At 51.2% G+C, this 21,033-nt stretch overlaps 1 protein-coding gene across 2 annotated transcripts in view; it reads left to right on the plus strand.

Moving 5' to 3' along the window:
- SLC35F3 (solute carrier family 35 member F3) overlaps positions 1-21,033 on the plus strand; it is a 303,882-nt gene that overhangs the window by 206,621 nt on the left and 76,228 nt on the right. The window contains exons 1-2 of one of the 2 annotated variants that reach the window (XM_032608599.1): positions 344-419; positions 15,304-15,628. In XM_032608599.1, coding sequence (XP_032464490.1) covers positions 344-419; positions 15,304-15,628 — 401 coding nt within the window. Of the gene's footprint in view, positions 1-343; positions 420-15,303; positions 15,629-21,033 lie in introns of those variants that run through there. The other variant, XM_032608598.1, reaches the window with a different exon arrangement.

Below are 21,033 nucleotides of genomic sequence, written 5' to 3' on the forward strand. Positions count from 1 at the left end.
GGGCTGCGGGGCTGGGCGGCCCGGGGCGGGGGGCGGAGCAGGTGAGCCCGCGGGGTGGGAGCGGGGAGCGCACTTGTACGTGACGTTGGAGTTTGCGGCAACCTCGGAGCTGGAGGCTGTGCGCGCGGGTGCGGAGTGGCTGCGCGGCCGGAGGCGATGCGCTCCGCGGGGCGGCCGCCGCAGTGAGCCCCGCGCGGACACGGCAGCCCGGGAAGGCAGGGCCGGGGCGGCCAGCCGCTCGCGCTCCTCCCCGGAGGAGGCCCCCGGGCCCGCGAGGCGCTCTCCAGCTGGCCCCAGCATGTAGGCGATCGGCGGCGGCGCTTCTGCAGGCGGACGGCTCATCATGAAGAAGCACTCGGCCCGGGTGGCCCCGCTCAGCGCCTGCAACAGTCCGGTCCTGACCCTCACCAAAGTGGAAGGTAACGGCCCGGGGCGGCGGGGCCTGGAACGGGAGCCCGGCACCCTGTTACCTGTGGCCCCCGGGCAGCGCCGCGCGCCTGCGGGGCTGGCGACTCGGCCGCCCGGCTGCCCCGAGATGCCGCGGGCTGCCCACCCGGCTGCCTCATTCCCGGGCTCCTCGGCTCCTTCCAGGCCTGTCCTGAGTCCCCTGGGTCTGGAGCATCCCACCGCCGCCCCCCATGCCCCCAGGCTGACCAGAGGCGTTGCTCAGCTGCCGGAGGCGAGGCGGGAGAGGGTTGGCTGCCGCAGGCTGAGACATCCCCCCCCCACCCCACGCCCCGCCTCGCCTCGCCTCGCTCTGAGCCTTCCCCAGCCCACTAGCCCAGTGATGCCCCGCTCCGTGGCAGGGCCAGCAGGTGAGCGCAAAGCCACCAGCAGCCTGGAAACGTCTTCTTTCCCCCCAGTCCGGGGACTTGAGGCAGAGCCCAGGGGAAGGAAGAGACTCCCGGCCCCGGCGGACCCGGAGAGCTGTGCCTTACTCAGACCCAGCGGGCATCCCGCAGGAGCACAGAAGACCTTGCTTTCCCATGGCAAGCATGGGACGGGCAGCAGAGAGAGCCAGCCTCAGCCCCGGACTCCTCCTCCCAGGAGGCAGAGGCGAAGTGACCCGAGTCTCCCGAGAGCTGGCCAGGTTGGCCAGGTGGGGGGCTGGGAAGGGACCGGCAGCAGGGAGAGGAAAGCAGACCCCTCAGTTCCAGGCCCTCACTTTTCCTGAACTAAGGAGCCCAGTCAAACAGGAGCCCGTGGGCTCTGAGAGTGAGCCCGGCTTCAGCTATGTCCCTGGGATGGCATCCTGGAGCTGGGACCTCTGTGTGATGGTCTCCGAGGACCCTGTATCCCCTCGCGAGTTCCTGTTTGTTACAGTGAGACTGAGAACCAGTGAGAGGGAGACGGAAGCTAGCAGGGCAGTTGTGTGCTCCACGCTCGGCGGGTCCACAGAAGTCCGCCAGTAGCAGGCCTGGTACCATTACCCCCCATCCTAGAGATGAGGACTCTATAAGGCCCAGAAAGGTGGATGGACTTGTGCAAGACCTACGGCTAAGTAGGTGGGGAAGCAGGAGTGGAATCCTGGGCTGTTGGCTACATGCTTTTCAGAACATCACTTTGCACTAACCTGCGACTACTTACCTGTTTCTCATTTCCTACCTTTAGGAGGTTGATTTTTTTTTTTTTTTCCTTCGAGTGGCTGTCTCCTCGCTTCCCCCATATCCCAGTCTTAGGAAAGACTTGGTATCAGTGAGCTACACCTAAATTCAGTGCATGTGCTACCTCTGGGGTCGGGTGAGGCATTGCATTTTCAAGCCTTCTCGGGGACCTTGCCTAGATACATGCGCAGGTTGGGAAGGGGAAGGGTTGGATATTCGCTTCCCTTGGGGAAACTGGAAATGTCTGCTCGTTCATGCGGTCTTCATAGGAAGTTGCTCTGCCCGCACTGTTTAAGTCAGCCAGGTCAGCTCTGCTCTTCAGCAGCAGGTACCTTCCCCGGGCAGCCCCCGGCCCACCTCGGGCAGGACCGGTCCCAGGAGCCCTCGGAATCAGGCTGGGCATGTATGGCGGGGCTCCGAGGCTGGGCACTGTGACCTCATGTGCTGCAGGGGTCGGGCGGGGGGGTGACATGCCAAGCACAGGTGCTTCCCTCTAGCCAGGCCTGGAGTTGGCCATCAGGGGGTGAAAATGGGGATACCCTCCCCAAAGTCTCTCAGGGCTACTGCCGGGTGAGCTTTGAGCCTCCTGTTCTCGGGGACAATCATGGCAAACCACGAGCTTGGTTTTTTTTTTTTTAAATAAATTTATTTATTTATTCTTGGCTGCATTGGGTCTTCGTTTCTGCGCGCGGGCTTTCTCAGTTGCGGCGAGCGGGGGCTACTCTTTGTTGCGGTGCGTGGGCTTCTCATTGTGGTGGCTTCTCTTGTTGCGGAGCACGGGCTCTAGGCACATGGGCTTCAGTAGTTGTGGCACGTGGGCTCAGTAGTTGTGGCGCATGGGCTCTAGAGCACAGGCTCAGTAGTAGTGGCTCACGGGCTTAGTTGCTCTGCGGCATGTGGGATCTTCCCGGACCAGGGATTGAACCCGTGTCCCCTGTATTGGCAGGCGGATTCTTAACCACTGTGCCACCAGGGAAGTCCACGAGCTTGGTTTTTAAACCAACATTTGCATGTAAATGTCTGTGGATAGTGGAAAGTGTATTAAACTAAGAATCGGACAGATCTGGGGATGAAGACTCCCCTTCTGCAGTGTGATGTATATAAATCATAAACACTGAGCCTCGGTTTCCTCAGCTGTAGAAGAGAACTAACAACCTACCTCAGCAGAATTTGGGGAATGAATGCAGTGAGGAAGGTAGGTAGGTGACAATACCTAGCACATGGCCTGGCACACAGTAGGTGCTTAATAAATATCTGGCAATCCTCCAGTCACAGACTGTCTCGCACCTTCAGCAAACCTTCTTGCTGTTCTCAAAGAGTGCGTGTGTGGGGTATCTAGAAGTATCTACGAGCATCTAGAAGTATCTAGAAGCAGCGTTCCAGTGATGCTAGAAAGTCTCCAGTGGCCTTTTTGTATAGGATATATGTGTGTGTCAGCAGGCGTCTGCAGGGCAAGGCTGATTAAACCTGCCCTGGGTATGCCTAGACTTTCATATAGCTCTCTCTGCCTGCATTTTTTCCCTTGGTATTTGTGTTCAATTTGGCTTTGGGTCTATTTTTTGGAACCATTTGCGTCTTGCGTGCTTGTTTTGGAAGTGTTGAATCATTTTGTTTTGCCTTGGATGCACAGGATAAGGTGGTCCCCATACTGTGACTGTTTCTGTGTGGATGGCAGGCAGGCTTCAGAAACGGAACACAGCCAGCAAGGAATATTTATTAGCTTGTGCGGTGTGTCTTCTAAGGGGAGGCAAGAAGGCACCAGCATGTGGTACATATAAAACCAAAATAGAAAATACAGCGCTTAGTGGAACTCAGACACAGGAAGGTGGACAAGATGACTTCATTTACCCAACAAATACCTCCTCCGACCCTGCTCTGTGTCCTTTGTCTACTTAGCTAAGCCCTGGAAATGCAAAGTGGAGCAACGCTAGCTTCATTCTCTTAAGGGAGTTTCAGTCTAGTGGGAAAGAGACGTACAGATAAATAAATTATCCAGCGCAAGCAGTAAGTTGTGCTTCAGAACTGGGGCCAGAGTGTTACGGGGAGACTGATAACTGGGTAATCTGAGGTAGAGGCATTGCAATGGGAGTGAGAAAACTTGTCAGGCAAGGAGGGGAGAGGACGCTTCTTCGGGCAGAGGGAATGGCGTGTGCACAGGTCTGGCCAGAAAGCACGAGGAGTCTGCTTGAAAAGGCTTGAAAAGGGACTTCCAGCCAGGGTGATGGCGTCTGTCCTGTCGGACGGCACGCCTTGTTTTCATATTCCTTTCCTGGCATTCCCACTGGACTCAGACCCTGAATATCGATCAGTAACACATCTTTAGTAGAGTATTTACTTGGATCATCTGTATTCACAGCCTGCTAATTCGTGTTCAGTAAAATTACATGCGCTGGAATTAACCGTTGAGAACAAGACAGTAAATTCCCCCAAGAGGCCGGCCACATGTAGAATTGCGGAAAGAATGAGGGCTTTGGAGTTAGATGGACTGGGTTTGGGGCCCGCCACTCCTGCTGGGGCAGGTAACTTTGGTTTAATGATTAGAGCTCTCTGGGAATCAGCTTTTTGGTATGGAAATGACAGTTACAATATATCCCTCTTGATAACGAGAGTAGGGAATTCCCTCGCTGTCTGGTGGTTAGAACTCTGCAGCTCCACCGCAGGGGGCGCGGGTTCGATCCCTGGTCGGGGAACTCGGATCCCACAAGCTGCGCGGCGCAGCCAAAAAAAATAAAATTAAAAAAAAAATGATAAAGATTAAGATGCCATTGGCAGTCACAGCAAGGGAGACAGGGGACGTCCAATTGAGACAAGTTGAAGGGGAGGCTTTGGCGGTTCCTTCAAGGGCAGGTGTGGCATGTAGGAGACAAGGACCCGGGAGAAAGAGGTGGTGGCGGCCGAGTGACAGCTCAGGTGGGAGGTGGCCCCGTGGAGGTGAACAGGCCGGCCCAGAAGCCTGCTGGCCACAGACACCAGGGAGATAGGAGGCAGAACCCAGATCCTAGGGCATCGTGGAGACCCCAGGAAGAAAGCCAAGGAAGAGGAAGCGTGGTGGAGCATCAGGTACGGCCAAAGGATGTGGTTGTGTAGAAACAGTTTTAAGTGGGTGCTGGTCCCCCAGCCAGATGGCAAGGGGTGAGTGTTTGGGGAAGGAGGAGAAAAGCAGGTAAAGGTGTCCAGCAGGGAGAGAGGTGGGGGGAGTTATGCTCTCTTTAGGGGGCAGGGGAGGGACTTGGGGAGAGCAGGCGATTCTGGAAACCAGAGGAAGGAGGCTGGTGCCGGGACAGGTCTGTGGTGGCCCCAAGAGAATGTGATTGACGCAGCCAGAGGCGGGGGAGGGGGAGGGGGAGGGGGGGAAGGGGGGGAGGGGGGCCCCGGGAGAGCAGAACGGACCAGAGAAGGGGTGGTTAGCCCAGCAAAGGAGAAGGGAAGAGATGAGGGCAAAGACATAGAGAAATGTGGGCTGCGGGGGAGGGAAGCCGGGGACCTGCGCTGCTGACTTGGATCTTCTTTGTCATGTATGAAGTGGCACTGTCTCCCAGAAGTGATGGATGGAAGGCTCGCAGAGGTGGGACAGTGTTCGCAGGAGCTGTATGGGAGAGGCAAGAAGAGATGTAGTTCTTAAAAGCCTTTTAGGCGAGTGACCCGTTCTCACTGGTGAAGACACCGTGTCACTTGGGGGGAGCGTGCAGGGGAAGAGCCCCGCCTGGGGGCAGGACACTCTTTGTGTCCTGCTCCGCCACTAGCTGATTCATGTATGGGACGTGTCTCCTCACCTCCTGGAGCCCAGGCTTCTCTTTTCTGAAAAGAAAGGGGATTAGAGTAGATCTTCCATCGGCTCTTTCAGCAGGAACAGTCTATGAGTCTAGGAGGTAGCTTACTCATCACCAGAGCTTGGTTTATTTGATTAAACCCTTTACTAGCTCGAACCAGAGAGTAGAGTTCTGAGGGAATTAGACCCAGGACAAGTCAGAAATTTGGCGTGTGTGTGCACACGCGTGTGTGCTTGTGCGTGTGTGTAGGTGTGCATGTGTGTGTACGTGCCTGTGTGCTTGTGTGTGTGTGTGTGTGTGTGTGTGTGTGTGTGTTTCAGGGGTGGGATTTGGCATTGGAGCAGGAAGAGGAAAGGCCAGCTAGGTGAGCACTTAGATTCTGTGACTCTTCAGCAGCAGGAAAGCACAGGACTCCAGACAGCGGCCCCCCCCCCCCCCACCCCGATGACGGGGGTACAAAAAGCCGTCTAGAAAGATCCCAGAGAGGAACATGCCACTTCTCAGCTTTGCCTGGGGCTGACCCAGGCGTTTCCACAGCAAAGCCTCTCTGCCCGGGATGCGCTCAGCCCATCACCCTCGGCCCACGCAGAGGGCCTGCCCTCGGGGAGGAGCGAAGCTGAGGACGACACCTGTCATACCTCACGCAAGCTCAGTCCTGCCTTACAGATGTACGTTACACGACTCCACTGAGAACAGGATGTATTAGAAGACAATGCTTTGTGCATCAAGATGAGTTGTGGAACCCCCCCAGGCCACCAGTTAAAATATCACCCTTGTTCCCCTGCTCCCCTCCAGGGGGGAAGGCTCCACGCACCCCTTGCTTCCTGGGGGGCCGTGCTGCACGCAGTGTGCCCTCCCGAGCCCCGCTCTCCCCGTGAGACATGGCAGCCAGATTCCCACCACATGGATGTGAGGGCATATCCTCTGATAAATAGAAATGGCAGAGAAGAGGGGGGTGTGCTTGTGTCGGTGTTTGTGTGCGGGTCACCGGCAGCGCTGGAATATCTCCTGATCGGTCCCTGGTGAGCGTCTGCTGTGTACAGAGGTGTCATGTGCCCGGGCGGGTGGTGGAAACGGTGAGACTTCGGGAGGCTGAACAGGCCACGACTGGCAGGCACGGGGATTAAAACTGATCCCCTCCAGCCCAGGTGTCTTCAGACCACGGGTCCAAACAGGCCCTTGCTCCCCTCCCAAGTGGCCTCTTCCCTCCCTCAAGGCGCAAAGGGCATTATTTCAAGCTTACCCGTATCCAGTCACGTTCTCACGTGCGCCTTGGGCTGTGAACATTCCAGAGTTGTCTTAAATCCACTGCAAGAGGCACTGTGATTTGGACATTGGGAGTTATTCGGGGACCTCTAAGGATGTGAGGAGTGGGGCAGAAAGGCCGGTACAAGTGTCTGTTCACTAGAGTGGTGGTGATGGCAGGAGAGTGGACCAGATCTAGGCCTGATTCAGACTAGCTCTGCAGCCGGGTGGAACTTCCGGGGAATCTCGGACAAACCTCCCATCATCCCACTCCACCCCGCAAAAAGCAGCCTTCATTCACCTCCCAATTCTGTATCCACACCAGGGAAAGAATTTGGGGTTTTAAAAACAACTTTGCAGCTGCCAGGTTTTCTTCTATCTCTACACACTGATCTCCAGGAATGACAACAAAGACTTAACGCAATTCAGAGAAGGCAGACAAATAGAAGGTAGTACCTGATATTTCTAATCTAGTCATCTGCAGCAGTTCTTTCTTTCTTTTTTTTAATATATCTTTCATTTTAGAATAGTTTAGACTTACAGAAAAGTTGCAGAGACACTGCAAAGAGTTGTTAACTACTTCACACCCAGTTTCCTCTATTATTAACATCTTCTCTCAGTATGGTACATTTGTCACAATTAATGAACCAATATTGACGCATTCTTATTAACTAAAGTTCATACTTTATTTGGGTTTCTTTGGTTTTTAACCATATGTCTTTTTTCTGTTCTAGGATCCGATCTAGGATCGCACATTGCATGTCGTTCTAGTCTTCTCTTGGCTATGATATGGGAATTATTTCTTCTCCTAAGGGGTTATCACAGTAAATAGTCATCCACAGCTCGTCACCACACCCTGTCCAGCACAGTGACAGCTCTCGGTCTGTACCTCACACCTTCACAAACACAGCAAGCACAGTCCCTTCTGTAATACCCTCAGGTCAGTCTGCTCAGGTTGCCATGACAAAGTACCGCAGCTTGGATGACTTAACAGACATTTATTTTCTCACAGTTCTACAGGCTGGAAGTCCAAGATCAAGGTATGGGAAAATTTGGTTTCTGGTGGGGACTCTTTTCCTGGTTTGTAGATGGCCACCTCCTTGCTGTGCCCTCACATGCTTCCCCTCTATGTGCACAAAGAGAAGACAGGAGAATATAAGTCCACCAACCCTATCAGATCAGGGCCCCACCCGTATGACCTCATTTAACCTTCATTATATCCTTCGAGGCTCCATTTGCAAATACAGCCATACCGGAGGTTACAGTCTTAGCACATAAACTGAGGGAGGACACAGACACTCATCTCATAACAGCCCTCATTCCGTGCTGGTGAGTCCCAGCCCAGAGTTCCATACATACTCAGGATGTTCCAAATTTAAAAACCACGTCTGTCCTCTTGGAATCTTGAAGTCCCTCTTTAGTGATCGGCAGTTCTGACTGGGGTGTTCAGCACCATGGCCCTGATCAACTTCCAAAGGGAAGACTAAGGATGCTCTGCATTCCTCTGGTTGCTTTGGAGTCAGACAGATGCTTGGAACTGCATTCAGCCCCTCACTAGTCTGTGACCTTGGGAGAGTAACTGTCAGACCCTCAGCTGTCCCATCCACAAAGCAAGGATAGTCACACTCCAACATTAAGACAGGTTTTTAAAAAAAGGTATATGATCTCCTGGCAGAGAACATGGCATATATGCTGTGTGTTTAACTGGCACTTGGGGGATTCCCTGGCCATCCAGTGGTTAATACTTGGCGCTTTCACTGCTGTGGGCCCAGGTTCAGTTCCCTGGTTGGGGAACTAAGATCCTGTAAGCCACGTGGCACGGCCTAAAAAAATAAAAAAATAACTGTCACTTGTCTTTTACTTCCCTGTGCCCTCCTTCTTCTCCCTTACTCAGAGTCAAGTTTAATTATCTGTGGATTCTATCTTTTCCCAGGGACAAGTGCCAGTTAGGAGCACGGCTAAGGCCTCAACATGTATGAATAGTGGGAACATTTTATGACCCAAAGTCCAAGAATCCAAACAGATGGTCTGGCAACTACAGGTGGACATCATTGGTCGGGATATATAAAATCAGGATTGCTTTGGGGACACCCAGGGCCCATGGTGGCCTGATACACGAGACAGCCTTTTCTTCCCTTTCCTCCAAATCACTGCCTGAGAAAAAACAATCACCCATAAATTCACTGAGCAAGTATTTAATGAGTAGATGAGATAAACAGAACCCGAACTGCATTTTTGGGAGATGAATTACACTTGCAAATGGCCATAAACAAAAGCTTTCTTCCAAGCTCCTGATTTTATAAAAGCTATTTAGTTGGGTGGCTGGGCCCTGAACGGGTATATGCATCAGTGATCAACAAATGGGAAAATTGTTCATCAAGCTCTCTTCCCCTGGGCAATCCAGAAAAATAAAAGGGTGGTGGCTGTATTCCCAGAGCAGCCGTCAACTGTGTTTGTTTGGGTTGGATTTGGAGACACAGAACCATCTATGACGTGGACATTGTAAGCCCCTCCACTCAGGCTGAGCAAGCTCTCCTAGGGAAGAGGGTGTCTGCCTTATGCCCCACAGTAGGTGGCAATAAATGTTTGTTGGCTGAGTGGCCTAAAAATTTAACTAGTCCACCCAAGAGAAGCGAAAACATATCCACACAAAGACTTATATATGAGTGTTCATAGCAGCCTTATTCACAGTGGCCAAAAAACTGGAAACTATACCCCTGTCCATCAACTGATGACTGGATAAACAAAATATGGGACTTCCCTGGTGGCGCAGTGGTTAAGAATCCGCCTGCCAACGCAGGGGACACAGGTTCGAGTCCTAGTCAGGGAAGATCCCACATGCTGCGGAGCAACTAAGCCCGTGCGCCACAACTACGGAGCCTGCGCTCTAGAGCCCACGAGCCACAACTACTGAGCCCTCGTGCCACAACTACTGAAGCCCGCACCCCTAGAGCCCTGCTCCGCCCACTGTGATGAGAACCCCTCGCACCGCAACAAAGAGTAGCCCCCACTCGCTGCAACTAGAGAAAGCCCGTGTGCAGCAATGAAGACCCAACGCAGCCAAAAATAAGTTAAAAACAAAAACAAAATATGGAATATCCTTATAGACTACTACCCAGACGTAAAAAGAATGAACTCCTGACGCATGCTATGTATGCCATGGAGGAACCCCAAATACATTATGCTAAGTGAAAGAAGTCAGATGTGAAAGTTTACGAAGTCATATGAAATATACAAAGGAGGGAAATCTGTACACATGGAAAGCAGATTTGTGGTTGGCTGGGGTTGAGGCGGGGGGAAGGGGGAGCAGCTACGGATGTGCATGAGGACCCATTTTGTGGTGATGGAGATATTCTAAGACTGGATGGTGGTGATATAGTTTCACGATTCTGTAGATTTACTGAGGATCATGAATTGCAATCCTGAAACAAGTGAATTTTATGGTTATGAACATTAAGCCTCAAAAAAGCTTTGAGGGGCTTCCCTGGTGGCGCAGTGGCTGAGAGTCCGCCTGTCTATGCAGGGGACACGGGTTCATGCCCCAGTCCAGGAGGATCCCACATGCCGCGGAGCGGCTGGGCCAGTGAGCCATGGCCGCTGAGCCTGTGCATCCGGAGCCTGTGCTCCGCAATGGGAGAGGCCACAACAGTGAGAGGCCCGCGTACTGCAAAAAAAAAAAAAAAAAAAAAAAAGCTGTGAAAAATTAACTGTGTAGATCTTACTGATGGAGGTGCCATTGGGAGGTGTCTTCTCCTGGTCTCTACACAATGCTATCTCTCTGCTTTCAGGAGGCTGGGACCAGGCCAGCCAGTGGGTGGTCTTTGAGCCCAGCGCTGGGTCCCTCATCCCTAAGACATGACTCTTGCACTTTCTAAGTGCAAAACTTCCTGGACACTTCTTCAGAGAGCGTCACCAAGGGTCTCCCTATTCTCAGGGGACCTCGAAAAAGAAACATTTGTGTTCTCTTGGCGGTTTGCAAGAGCCATTTTATGGGAACTCGAAGTTGAGAGTGAGTGAATTTTCCAATTGTTCTAGCTTTCTCATTGGAGAAATGGCTTTCACTAAATAAACTTAAAAAGCCCCCAGTTCATCATTTGCTCAGCAGAAAGCAATGGACAGCTCGTGAGACAGAGGACTTGCCTGGGTCCCAGAATGAGTTAGTGGCTAAACCAGACCTCCAGCTCACCCATTAGCACCTAGAGTTTCCTTCCGCTGAGCAGACATTGCCTCTAGGTACTGCTTGACCGAAGAGTGCATATGTTTTATAGATTCCTGGTAGGAGAGGAGTATCAGGTGTGATTCTGCAGGTAGGACTAATACGTGGTTTCAGTAAATTGCCTGACTCTGAACAGAGCTCAGAATGGAAGTTCACGCACAGGTACGGTTATATCTTGGCACGCCGTGGAGTATACATTGTATGCTGGAGAACACTCCCCTTAAACACGCACACGCACACACACACACACACACACACACACACACACACACACACCTTTCTCCAAAATGCTCAGTGGAGGCAGCTCTGGCAATAGAACTGGGGAGAGCCCGCCTGTCCCCCGGCGCTTCCGAGTGAATTAAGTGGCGTAAACTAAGCCTTTAGAGGCAGCAGTGACCGCATCTGTCAGCACAACCATTGGGCCAGAGAATATAATCTACTTTGCGCTGAGCCCAGAACTCTTGGCTCAAGTGCAAGGTTAAGATGGAAAGTTCAAGATCATAAGTAGAGGGGTTGTTAGTGGGGAGGGGATGTTAGTGAGTGAGGCTGACATAAACAGTATTTCTAGTTGTGTGATAAGAGTCAGAGGAGCTGGGACAGGACACAGCGTGAGGCTCATTCAGTACTGATTTCTTCGAGGCACTCTGTACTGCCTCTTTCAGGCGTGATACAAGAGAGATACCAGGCACAGAGGAATCCCTCGACTTGTTAATTTAGGAGGGGAGAGAAAGTAAACCAAAGTTTCTTGCACAGGAAAACATGAGAGGCTTTTGAGAGTGGATATTCTGCCCCCATCCCCCCCGCCCCAGTGTAATTCCTTCTCTCTGAAATATGAGCATCAGTTGGACAGCTTGTTGAAAATGACCTTGAGAGTGGTAGGGTGGGATGCATTTGTTGCGTTTCAAATCGCGGAGAATAAACGCGTCTGCTAACCAAATTTATTATGTCATTCTATACCTATGCTTCAACTAATTTTATCTGTTTGTTATGGACACTGGGGCATGTGTAATGTATATTTACTTCCTAGAGAATGTAAATTCCAAAATCTGAATTTGCTGAAGTCCTTCCACCAGCCTGGCAACTTCTCCTACTTCGTGTCTGACCAAAGCAAGATTGAGCATCACAGTGGGCCAAGGAAACGGTGGATTTCAGATCTCACCACCTTCCTCACCGCTCCTGGGGCAGACCAGGCGTGTTCCTGACCCTGAACTTTGCTCCTCTTGTTCCTCATCCTTTCTATACTGCAAGGCCCAGGCCAAGCTTCCGCTTTCTCCGGCTCTTCTTGCTGTGATCACAGCCCACACTGGTTGCGCTGTCTTTAGAATTTGTGTTACAGTCAAATCACTCCATTTGTAGTTGTTCTGTAATTCTTTCATAGATCCATTTTGTCACTCCCAGATAGACTGTAAGTTCCTGAAGAGCAGGACGTAATCATGTTTTGTATTTATTTATTGACCGCCCAGAGTTCTTGGCACAAGGCAGATGGAGACTTCATGGCAACTTCCTAGCGGATTGAAATGCTCCTAGGCTGCGTCGTACTATACAGAGCCCTGTGAGATTTATAAAGTCCATGCTCTTATGCATCAGGGTAAATGACTGCTGGCCGAAAATACAGTATGCTCCCAGTTTTGCTGTGTGTGTGTGTGTGTGTGTGTGTGTGTGTGTGTGTGTGTGTGTGTGTTTCGTGCAAAGATACAAAAAGACTGGGAAAAGTGCAGCAAAATGTCCAGCGATATCTCTGGGTACTAAGATTAGTATACAGTGCATTGCTTTTTATTTATTCCATGCAGTACTTTACTAAAGGTTCTGTAAAGAATATTTTTAGTTTACATGAAGTAGGTCTAGTTTAAAAGAATTATTAAGAATGAGCGGGTATTGAAATTGATAAGTGATTATTACTGTAAGAGACTCGGTGTGGTGAAATGGAAAGTTTGCAATGAATTAGGTTTGGATACCTCTGATTCTTTATGGGTCTAGTCCAGTGTTTCCCAAAGTGTGTTCCAGGGGACCCCAGTCCTATCACAGGTGTTACATTTAGATAATATGGGAAGCACACATTCTCTAGCTGCCTTTGGAAATCCACCACATCCATTAGCCCTGAATACTCCTACAGCAAAGGAACCCGTCTGGCTTACCTGGTGTTTCCCAAGCTTTTCTGATCGTGGGATCCTTTTTTTCTTATAATACCTGTTAACTGCATTACACTTTGGGAAACATCGTTCTATCTTATTTTTAAATAATAGAGCGCAAAATGTCTTTATTTTGTTTGTGTATTGTCAGTATTCCCCTGGTCAAATAAGCCAGAGAGCGTACAAAGTTAGAGAATAACTTCTTTTATCCAAATCTGTAAAAGCATTTGAACGGTACAATCTTACATGATTTGGTGATTTTTTCTCTTTCATTGTAACAGCAACATAGCATCAGTCTTCGCTTCATCCTTTAAGTTTTAAAACTTAATCTGCCACAATGCAAAGCTAGATGAAAAAACACGCCGTGAGCCTGAATTTTTTTCAACCTCCTCCAGACTCCCTTCTTAAATGGCCAGTTAGTACCGTGAAACTGCATTGCCTTTCTAGGCGGACTTTTTTTTCATCTCCGTAATTATCTTTTCAGTAGGACTTTCTGACAGTTGATGCTGGTAGTCGAGGAATCTGCCAACCCACAACACTGCTTGAAAATTATCCCAGTAGTGAAGGGTTGCAGAGGCTCACCCCAAATGTCAGAGAACCAGTGTATAAATTGAAACGTGCATGCTTCTGTCTGAAAATGAATTTGCCATAAGTTGTAGGGATTCCTTGTGAACAAAATCAAGACGTCCTGGTGGGAGGGCATCAAACAGAAGGGGAGGAATCTGCCTTGCTTTTGCCCCCTCTGCTTCTCCCTGCCCTGCAGCCCATGCCAGAAACCGACAACTTGTTGGAAGTTCAGAGGTGGTCAGCCATTTGGTTTTCCAAGGGCTTTCTGACTCAGGTATATACACACATGGAAAGAAAGAGGAAGAGGGAGATTAAATATTAATAAAGCAGGCAAAGAAGCACAGTACAGATGGGGTCAAGGATTTTGGGTCAGTAAAGACATTCTCTCTCCTTGGCCAGCCACGAAGGCTTAGGATGACCTTTGGCTAAAAGAGATACAACCAGGGAATTCCCTGGTGGTCTAGTGGTTGGGACTCAGCGCTTTCACTGCCAAAGGCCGGGTTCAATCCCTGGTCGGGGGACTAAGATCCCACAAGCCACGAGGTGAGGCCAAAAAAAAAAAAAAAAAAGAAAAGAAAGATAAAACCAGACCTGTCAATTAATGATAGGATTAGCTAATCCCTATATAATAGGCTACCTCGAATCAGGATTTTTCCTCGTAGGATTATTATATTCCAGACAGTATGACGTATAAAACTTGGTTTCATGGTATTAGAGCTATTTAACTTACTGCTAAGTTTAAACAAAATCCATAGAGTACATTTGACGCCATTATATTTTGTACCCATCTCGTGTACCCCTACACTGTGTGCCCTCATTCAGCTAAGTGCCTGGCTGAACATATAAAAGGCAAGTAGGCCGTCCCCTGGAAATTCACATCCATCCACGGGTCACATCTGATACAAGTTACAGCTCTGTGTAAATTTCCAGAGGACTGACCTGCACACAATCATGAATGAAAACCAAACAGTGGAAAATAACGCCTTTTCCACCCTTCTCATGGTCTGTGGGAACGGTGCTGCTGCACAGCCGTGCTCTGGCCTGTAGCCTGGTTTCCAGGAGTCACACAATTCTCAAATGGAGCGTCTGAGGCCTTGCACAGCACCAGCTGCCCGAGGCTGTGGTTTTTAAGTAACACTTCAAAGTGGGACTGACGGCCATCAGCTGGAAGTCAGTAAGAGCAAATAGAGAAATGAGAGAGACAGATCTTTTTTGGCTCTCCGTGCAAAAGAAGATGAGACTCTTGGCATCCCTGCCCTTAAGTAACAGGCAGGGAGGAGCTTCTCTCGATGTCCTGGGAGCTTTTAGAGGTCAAGACCTATGACCTCCTCAGGGGGAATCCGCAGCCCCTAGCACTGCCCAGGCCGGGTAGCACATCACTCCGTGTGAGCTGACACTTGGTGAACTATTTGAGCCACTCCGTGTGTTCTGGAGAAATGCTTCCCCTTCTCCAGACGGGCCCAGAGAGCACCTCTCGAAGTAAAGATTCTGACGCCCGGGTTCCTGAGATTCTCCATTGCCAACAGGCTGGGGATGGTCCTGCTGCTGCCAGCCATGCACCATCTTTTGAGGGTCCAGATTCTAGAGGAGAAGGAAACCACTGAAAATGTCTTTAAGTTTTGTTTCAGGAAGCTGCGTCCACGCCCCTATCCCCATCTCCCCTCCCCTCCCCCGGGTGGCTGGCCATGACAATGACAGTTGGTTGCTCTCTTGCTCCTGGCCACGGTGGACGTGTGGAGGCCCCGGTTAACCGTGCCCCTCTCTTCCCCCAGGGGAGGAGCGCCCCCGGGACCCCCCGGGCCCGGCAGAGGCCCAGGCGCCGGTGGGGACCGACACGGGCGGGAGACCGAGCCCTCGCTGCTGGAGATGTTCTCAGGCGCAGCTCAAGAAGATCTTCTGGGGCGTGGCAGTGGTGCTGTGCGTGTGTTCCTCCTGGGCCGGTGCCACCCAGCTCGCCAAGCTGACCTTCAGGAAGTTCGATGCTCCCTTCACCCTGACATGGTTTGCCACCAACTGGAACTTTTTATTCTTCCCGTTGTACTACGCGGGCCACGTCTGCAAGTCGGCAGAGAAACAGTCGGTGAAGCAGAGATACAGGTAGGTGGCTCCGGGATGCCAGGATGCCGGCCCGGCGCTGGGCTCCTCTCCCAATCGCTGATGCTACCGGGCTGCCCTAGTGGCGGTCACTGGGAGGGGCCAGTGGGCACCGTGGTGAGAAGTCACCGTGTCACCTGCTGTCTTAGTGAGGTTCCAGGCTCGGCATTCTCTCCCCTCAGAGTGGTAACACCTTTCCTCTGCCTCGAGCCCCTCAACGCTAGGAACTGCTTTATATTAGACAGGAGAAGGCAGCATCTTCCGGAGGTGTGCTGTGGTAGGTGCCCAGAAAGGGTAGAAATGGGAAAGCTCTGTAGCTCTTTTATCCCTCCTCAGACTGGGCTGGGGACAGGTCCATGGAGCCAGGGGACCCGGCTGCTTCCTGTAACTTACCTTCCCACGTGGCGATGTTCGTGGTGAAGATTTCTCCTCTCCTCTCCAACCCAAGCCTTCTCCTCCTTTGGTTATGTGGTTGCATGGGTCTGAACATCTGGCAGACCCACGGGGTCGTCAAAGTCAAGGTACTCTTTGAGCTCTGTTGACTGTATTTTCTCGTTGATATGATCTCACGGTATTTCCTCATTGATATGACCTCCCTTTAAAAGAGGACAGAAACCCTGACACCAGCCCTCTGCCACAACGTACAGCAGGGCTCCCCCAGCCTCCTTGGGAGTCGGACGGTCAGTGTTGGCCTCGGGGTCCCATCTGTGCCAGTCCCTGGATCTCATGGTCACCCAAAGCTGAGGTCTTCTGTGGCTACATCAAGGACCCACTGTTGGCCCAAATCAGATCTACTCAGAAAAAAAAAACCCCAGGGAAAGCATGCTGGCCAAGGTGACCAGATAGGCCCTGGGAATGTATCTTTCGTCAGCCCCAGAGGTGGGAAAAAATTTGAAAGCTGAGGGCTGTATTACTCTTTCAGTACCGCCTTCTTCCCCACTCTACCGCCACCCCACCAAGCACCCCCCGCATACAATCACCACGTCCCATTTACCATCTGCTTCAGACTTCAGCCGCATTCTGAAAAGTTACCCTTAGAAGTTGCAAGCTAGCTAAAAACGTCATTGGGTCCAAGGAGCAAGGAGGTTTGGGAATGGAGGTTACACTCCGATCCAAATTTTTTCTGAGATTCTACCATTTTGTCACTGTAGACATGGAGGTGTAGTGTTCAGAGGGAATTTGGACCGGCTCCTTTAAAAGTTGTAAGTCAGAGCGCTCATTCTAGAAGAAGAGGCACTGCTGGAGCTCAGATTGAGTCACAAGACCGGCGTCACAGGTCCCCGTGGTGGAGGGGACTCAGAGGGGATTCTCAAAACAAAGCACGTGGCAGCCTGGAGCCTGGAACCGTTGCCCAGGCCTGGGGCATTGCCAGCGTTGACTTAAACAGGTGGCTTTATGGACCAGGCAGAAATTGCTCAAGAGACACTTGATGTGCCTCTTCTGAGCAGCAGCGGAAAGCAGGCTGAAACAAATCGGTTTAGGAACGTTGACAGAGCCCCAGATTGTCCCAAAGGCAAGGGAGAAATAACGGCCTGCTTTTAGTCCCAGAGAAAAACAAGTATTCAGTAAATGATGTATTTAACAGTAAAGGAGCCCTGAGTGTACTCAGTTTGTAATTAGGAGTTTGCCTTTCTTGAAACGGAGTAGAATATTTTGCTGCTGCCTCTCATAAAGTGAGCCCATGTGCCCTTTCTTGATGGAGAATTACTGGAGGGAAGATGAAATGGTCTTTCGCTGCTTCCTTCAAACATGGCAGCTCAAAGAGGGCCTCCCCTGAGGAGCAGGACCCTCTACTGCCCTAAAGATGTATCCTCAACGTGACACTTACCTTGGGACCAGACTAGCATTGCTGGCCACTTAGGGCAGGCCTGGCACCATTAACCAATTGTGCTGAAGACAACGCAGAAGGAATGAAGCTCTCTTACCAACGAAGTTGGTAGAAGGTCAAGGGAGGAAAAAATGAAAGGTCATTGAAGCACATTAAACATCGAAAGACATCACACCTTGACTTCCTTGATTTCCTTGATAAGGAAGCTTATTGTCTTCCTGTAAAAAGTATCTGGGAAGAATCATGAGAGGATGATGGTGACTGGTGTGTCAACTGGAGAACAGTGGGGGGCAGGGGGCAAAAGCATCACTTGATTAGAGAAGCCAGTTAAAACCTTGCCCAATGTCTGTAATAAAGCTTAGCTCACCACTTAAAAAAATCTTTCTGATTGTAAACCGTGTTCTCCCTGTGGCTAAACAGAGCTGCTAATTTAGCAACCAATTTTTGGGTATGTCGGTTAAGCCATGCACACCACTGGAGGAGTGAAGGGGCATTCTTTCTCCAAAAAAGGAGAGAAAAATGTGTCACTGTGTCACAACTCAAACTGGGAGTTCTTTTTTTTTTTGGCGGGTTTTTTTTTAATTGAAGTATAGTCGATGTACAGTATTATGTAAGGTGCAGGTGTACGATATAGTGATCCACCATTTTTAAAGGTTATACTCCATTTATAGTTATTATAAGATATTGGCTATATTCCCTGTATCGTACCATGTATCCTTGTAGCTTGTTTTATACCTAGTAGTGAAGCCGAATCAGGCGTCTGTACCCCAACACCGAACTGAATCTCAGAGACAGAATTTTGGGTGAAGGAGAAAAGAAGAGCTTTATTGCTTTGCCAGGCAAAGGGGGACACAGCGGGCTAATGCCCTCAAAACTGTGTGTCCCGACCTGGAGGGAGTAGTGAGGAGTTTTATAGCAATGGTTCAAAGAGGGTGTGATCAGCTCGTGGACCTTCCTCTGATTGGTTGGTGGTGAGGTAAGCGGGAGTCTGCATCATCAACCTTCTGGTTCCAACCAGTCTGGGGTGTACCTGCTTGTGGGCAGCAAACAGTTAACTTCTTCCACCTGGTGAGGGTTTCAGTGTCTGCAAAACAGCTCAAAGATACTGTTCTGTGTATCCCTTGAGGGGGAACCCGGACCCTGCCCCAAGGCTGCGCTATTGTTTCTTGACTGTTTCTCTCTTGTCTGTGTATCCCCTCCCTTCCCTAATTTGCAACGGTCTGAACCTGCCCCTTGGAACTCAGGGAAGGTCTTGGAGGCTGAATGAAGCCTATTTCCTGTAATCAACAAATGGGGGACACAGAAAGGCTTTTGTGCCCAGGAGCCCCACAGGGTCCTGCTTGGTATCAGTAATTTGTACCTTTTCATCCCCTACGGAATTGGGAGTTCTTTAAACAGACTTTAGGAATTGCAGAAGTCAAGGCAAACTGAAATCACATCTTCCATGTTTGTGCTTGTATCAAGGTGAATGGAGAAGATGGAGAGTCAACTGAGGAGATGTGTCTCTGGGTGAAAGTGTTGTAGCAGGGAGCTGGGGAGAAAAGGGAAAAGGTAGAGACCGTTTTCAGAGAGGGAAGCTGGCCCAATAAGCCAGCTTTTCTTGTGGTTTTCAAGAAGCAATCAGGTAGAAGTTTCTTTTCTCTGAGCCCTCCCCACCGAGGCTACTTCCCCAACGTGAAGCTAGAAGAGTCACCTAAAGCACAGGGAGGAAAGCATGTGGTGCCTCACACGGAGCTCCTCAAACCCTAGGCGTCTCCGAGATCTTGTTGAAGAGCCGACGATGATTCCGTAGGTCTGTGTGGACCCAAGGCTTTGCTTTCCTAAGGAGATTCCAGGAGATGCTAATGCTGCTGACCCACGGGCTGGGCTTGGGCTGTAAAGGCCCTGGAGTTGTTGAGTCTCAGCTGCACGGTTTTTAAAAGGTTGCTGATCTGCCCAAGCAAGTAGGAAGCAGGACTCACCGTACCATGAGTGACTGGCTTCGGGCCCCAGGGCTGTTTTGAGTCCTAGTCCGGTGCCACTTGCAAGGGAGGGGAGGCTCCATGGGCAAGTCTTTTAAGCTCCGGGAGCCTCAGATGCTCGTTTGTAAACGGAGGGTGATGACACACGCACCGCCCAGCACAAAAGGTTGTCGTGTGATCGTATGAGACCCCGTACGTGCAAGTGCCGTAAGGGCTGTGAGGTGCCATAAAAATGCCAGAAACCCTATTGTGATATTCTCCACGGGGTACGAGGCAGCTGCTGGTCAGTTCATCGGCCGCCTCATGGTGGCCTGTTTAAACTGCAGGGGTGGGTCTTACAGGGAGTGGCCAAGCCCTGCAGGGTCATGCAGGTGTTACACCTTGCAGAAATCAGCTTGCAGGTCTGTTGGCTGCACAGGGCATTCTGGAATGATCAGGGGTGATGGGGCACTGTTGTCAGGAATGAGAGTGTGCATGTGAAAGCCTCTCAAGCCCAGCTGTCCTGGGTTTTCAGCCTCAAGCCTGTGGTCTCCCCAGCGACACCACCCCAGACCTCTGGGAGTAAAGTGAGCTCTTCTCTTTCCTCAGACCATCAACACCCCTCCCTCACCTTCCCTGTTTCTCACTGACAGCCAGTCTCAGGGATGCCCTGAGGAAGCAGTAGTGTCCAGGACCCAGGGAGGGCTCTGGCCACAGAGATGCGTGTGGGCGCTGCAGAAACTGTAGGCGTGACCTGAAAGGGGGTTCAGCTCCCAGGAGTCTGTGCAAAGCCAGGCGCCAGAGGGAGGCACACAGGGGAGGCCGTGTCAGGTTCATGGCCCTGGGGAGACTGTCAAGGGCAGGTGTGATGACACACAGCCTCCCAGCCCCTTTGACCCTGGGACAGGAGGACAGCGTCTCGGATCCCAGGGCTGCCACGGCCAGCAGAAATCAGCCAGAGCAGATGTGGGGCACTTGCCGGCTTGTCAGAAAGCCTTCCAGGAACTTCTCCCAGTACTGACCTCTTTTCATGAGCAAACACTAGAAGCTTCTGCTCTCCTGCGGCTGCCAGAGAAGTGAACGAACGATACAGTGGTGACAGATGTTTCCCTTGGTCTTTTGTAGTTCCAGGCTTCTGGAAGCTAGCCAGTTGATTCCGTTTCAGAAACGCCCGCAGACGTTCTGAGCCAAGAAAGGGCAGTTTTGATGCCACTCGTTTGTCTTCAATCCCCCGAGGGCCGGCTGTGCGTTCGTAGCGGCTCAGACTTCCGCGGGATCCATAAGGGGTCTCGCCGCTGAAACTTTCAGAGTCTAAGGAGCAGAGCAGAGCGGTCACAGTCTGGAGGCTCACTCCTTCTGGAAATGGTTATTGCACCTCTTCTCAGGGATAGAAGCATAGCTGGTCCTTGTCTTCAAGGAGCCCGCAGCCCGGTAAGGGAGTCAGATAGCCAGGCAAGGTGAGGGTGTGTGCAGGGGGCCCAGGGGAGAGGCCCAGGTGCGCGGCTCCTGGGACAGGCGGAAAGGGTTCTTAGGGGAAATGACCGAGGAGCAGTCTCTTGGAAGACAAGCAGATGGTCCTGTAGGCGCTGAGTCCCAGGCAGGTAGAGTAGTGTGGGAATGGCACAGAGGCTGAGAGAGCA

Source organism: Phocoena sinus, chromosome 16, assembly GCF_008692025.1.
Source record: "Phocoena sinus isolate mPhoSin1 chromosome 16, mPhoSin1.pri, whole genome shotgun sequence".
Lineage (NCBI taxonomy): Eukaryota > Metazoa > Chordata > Mammalia > Artiodactyla > Phocoenidae > Phocoena > Phocoena sinus.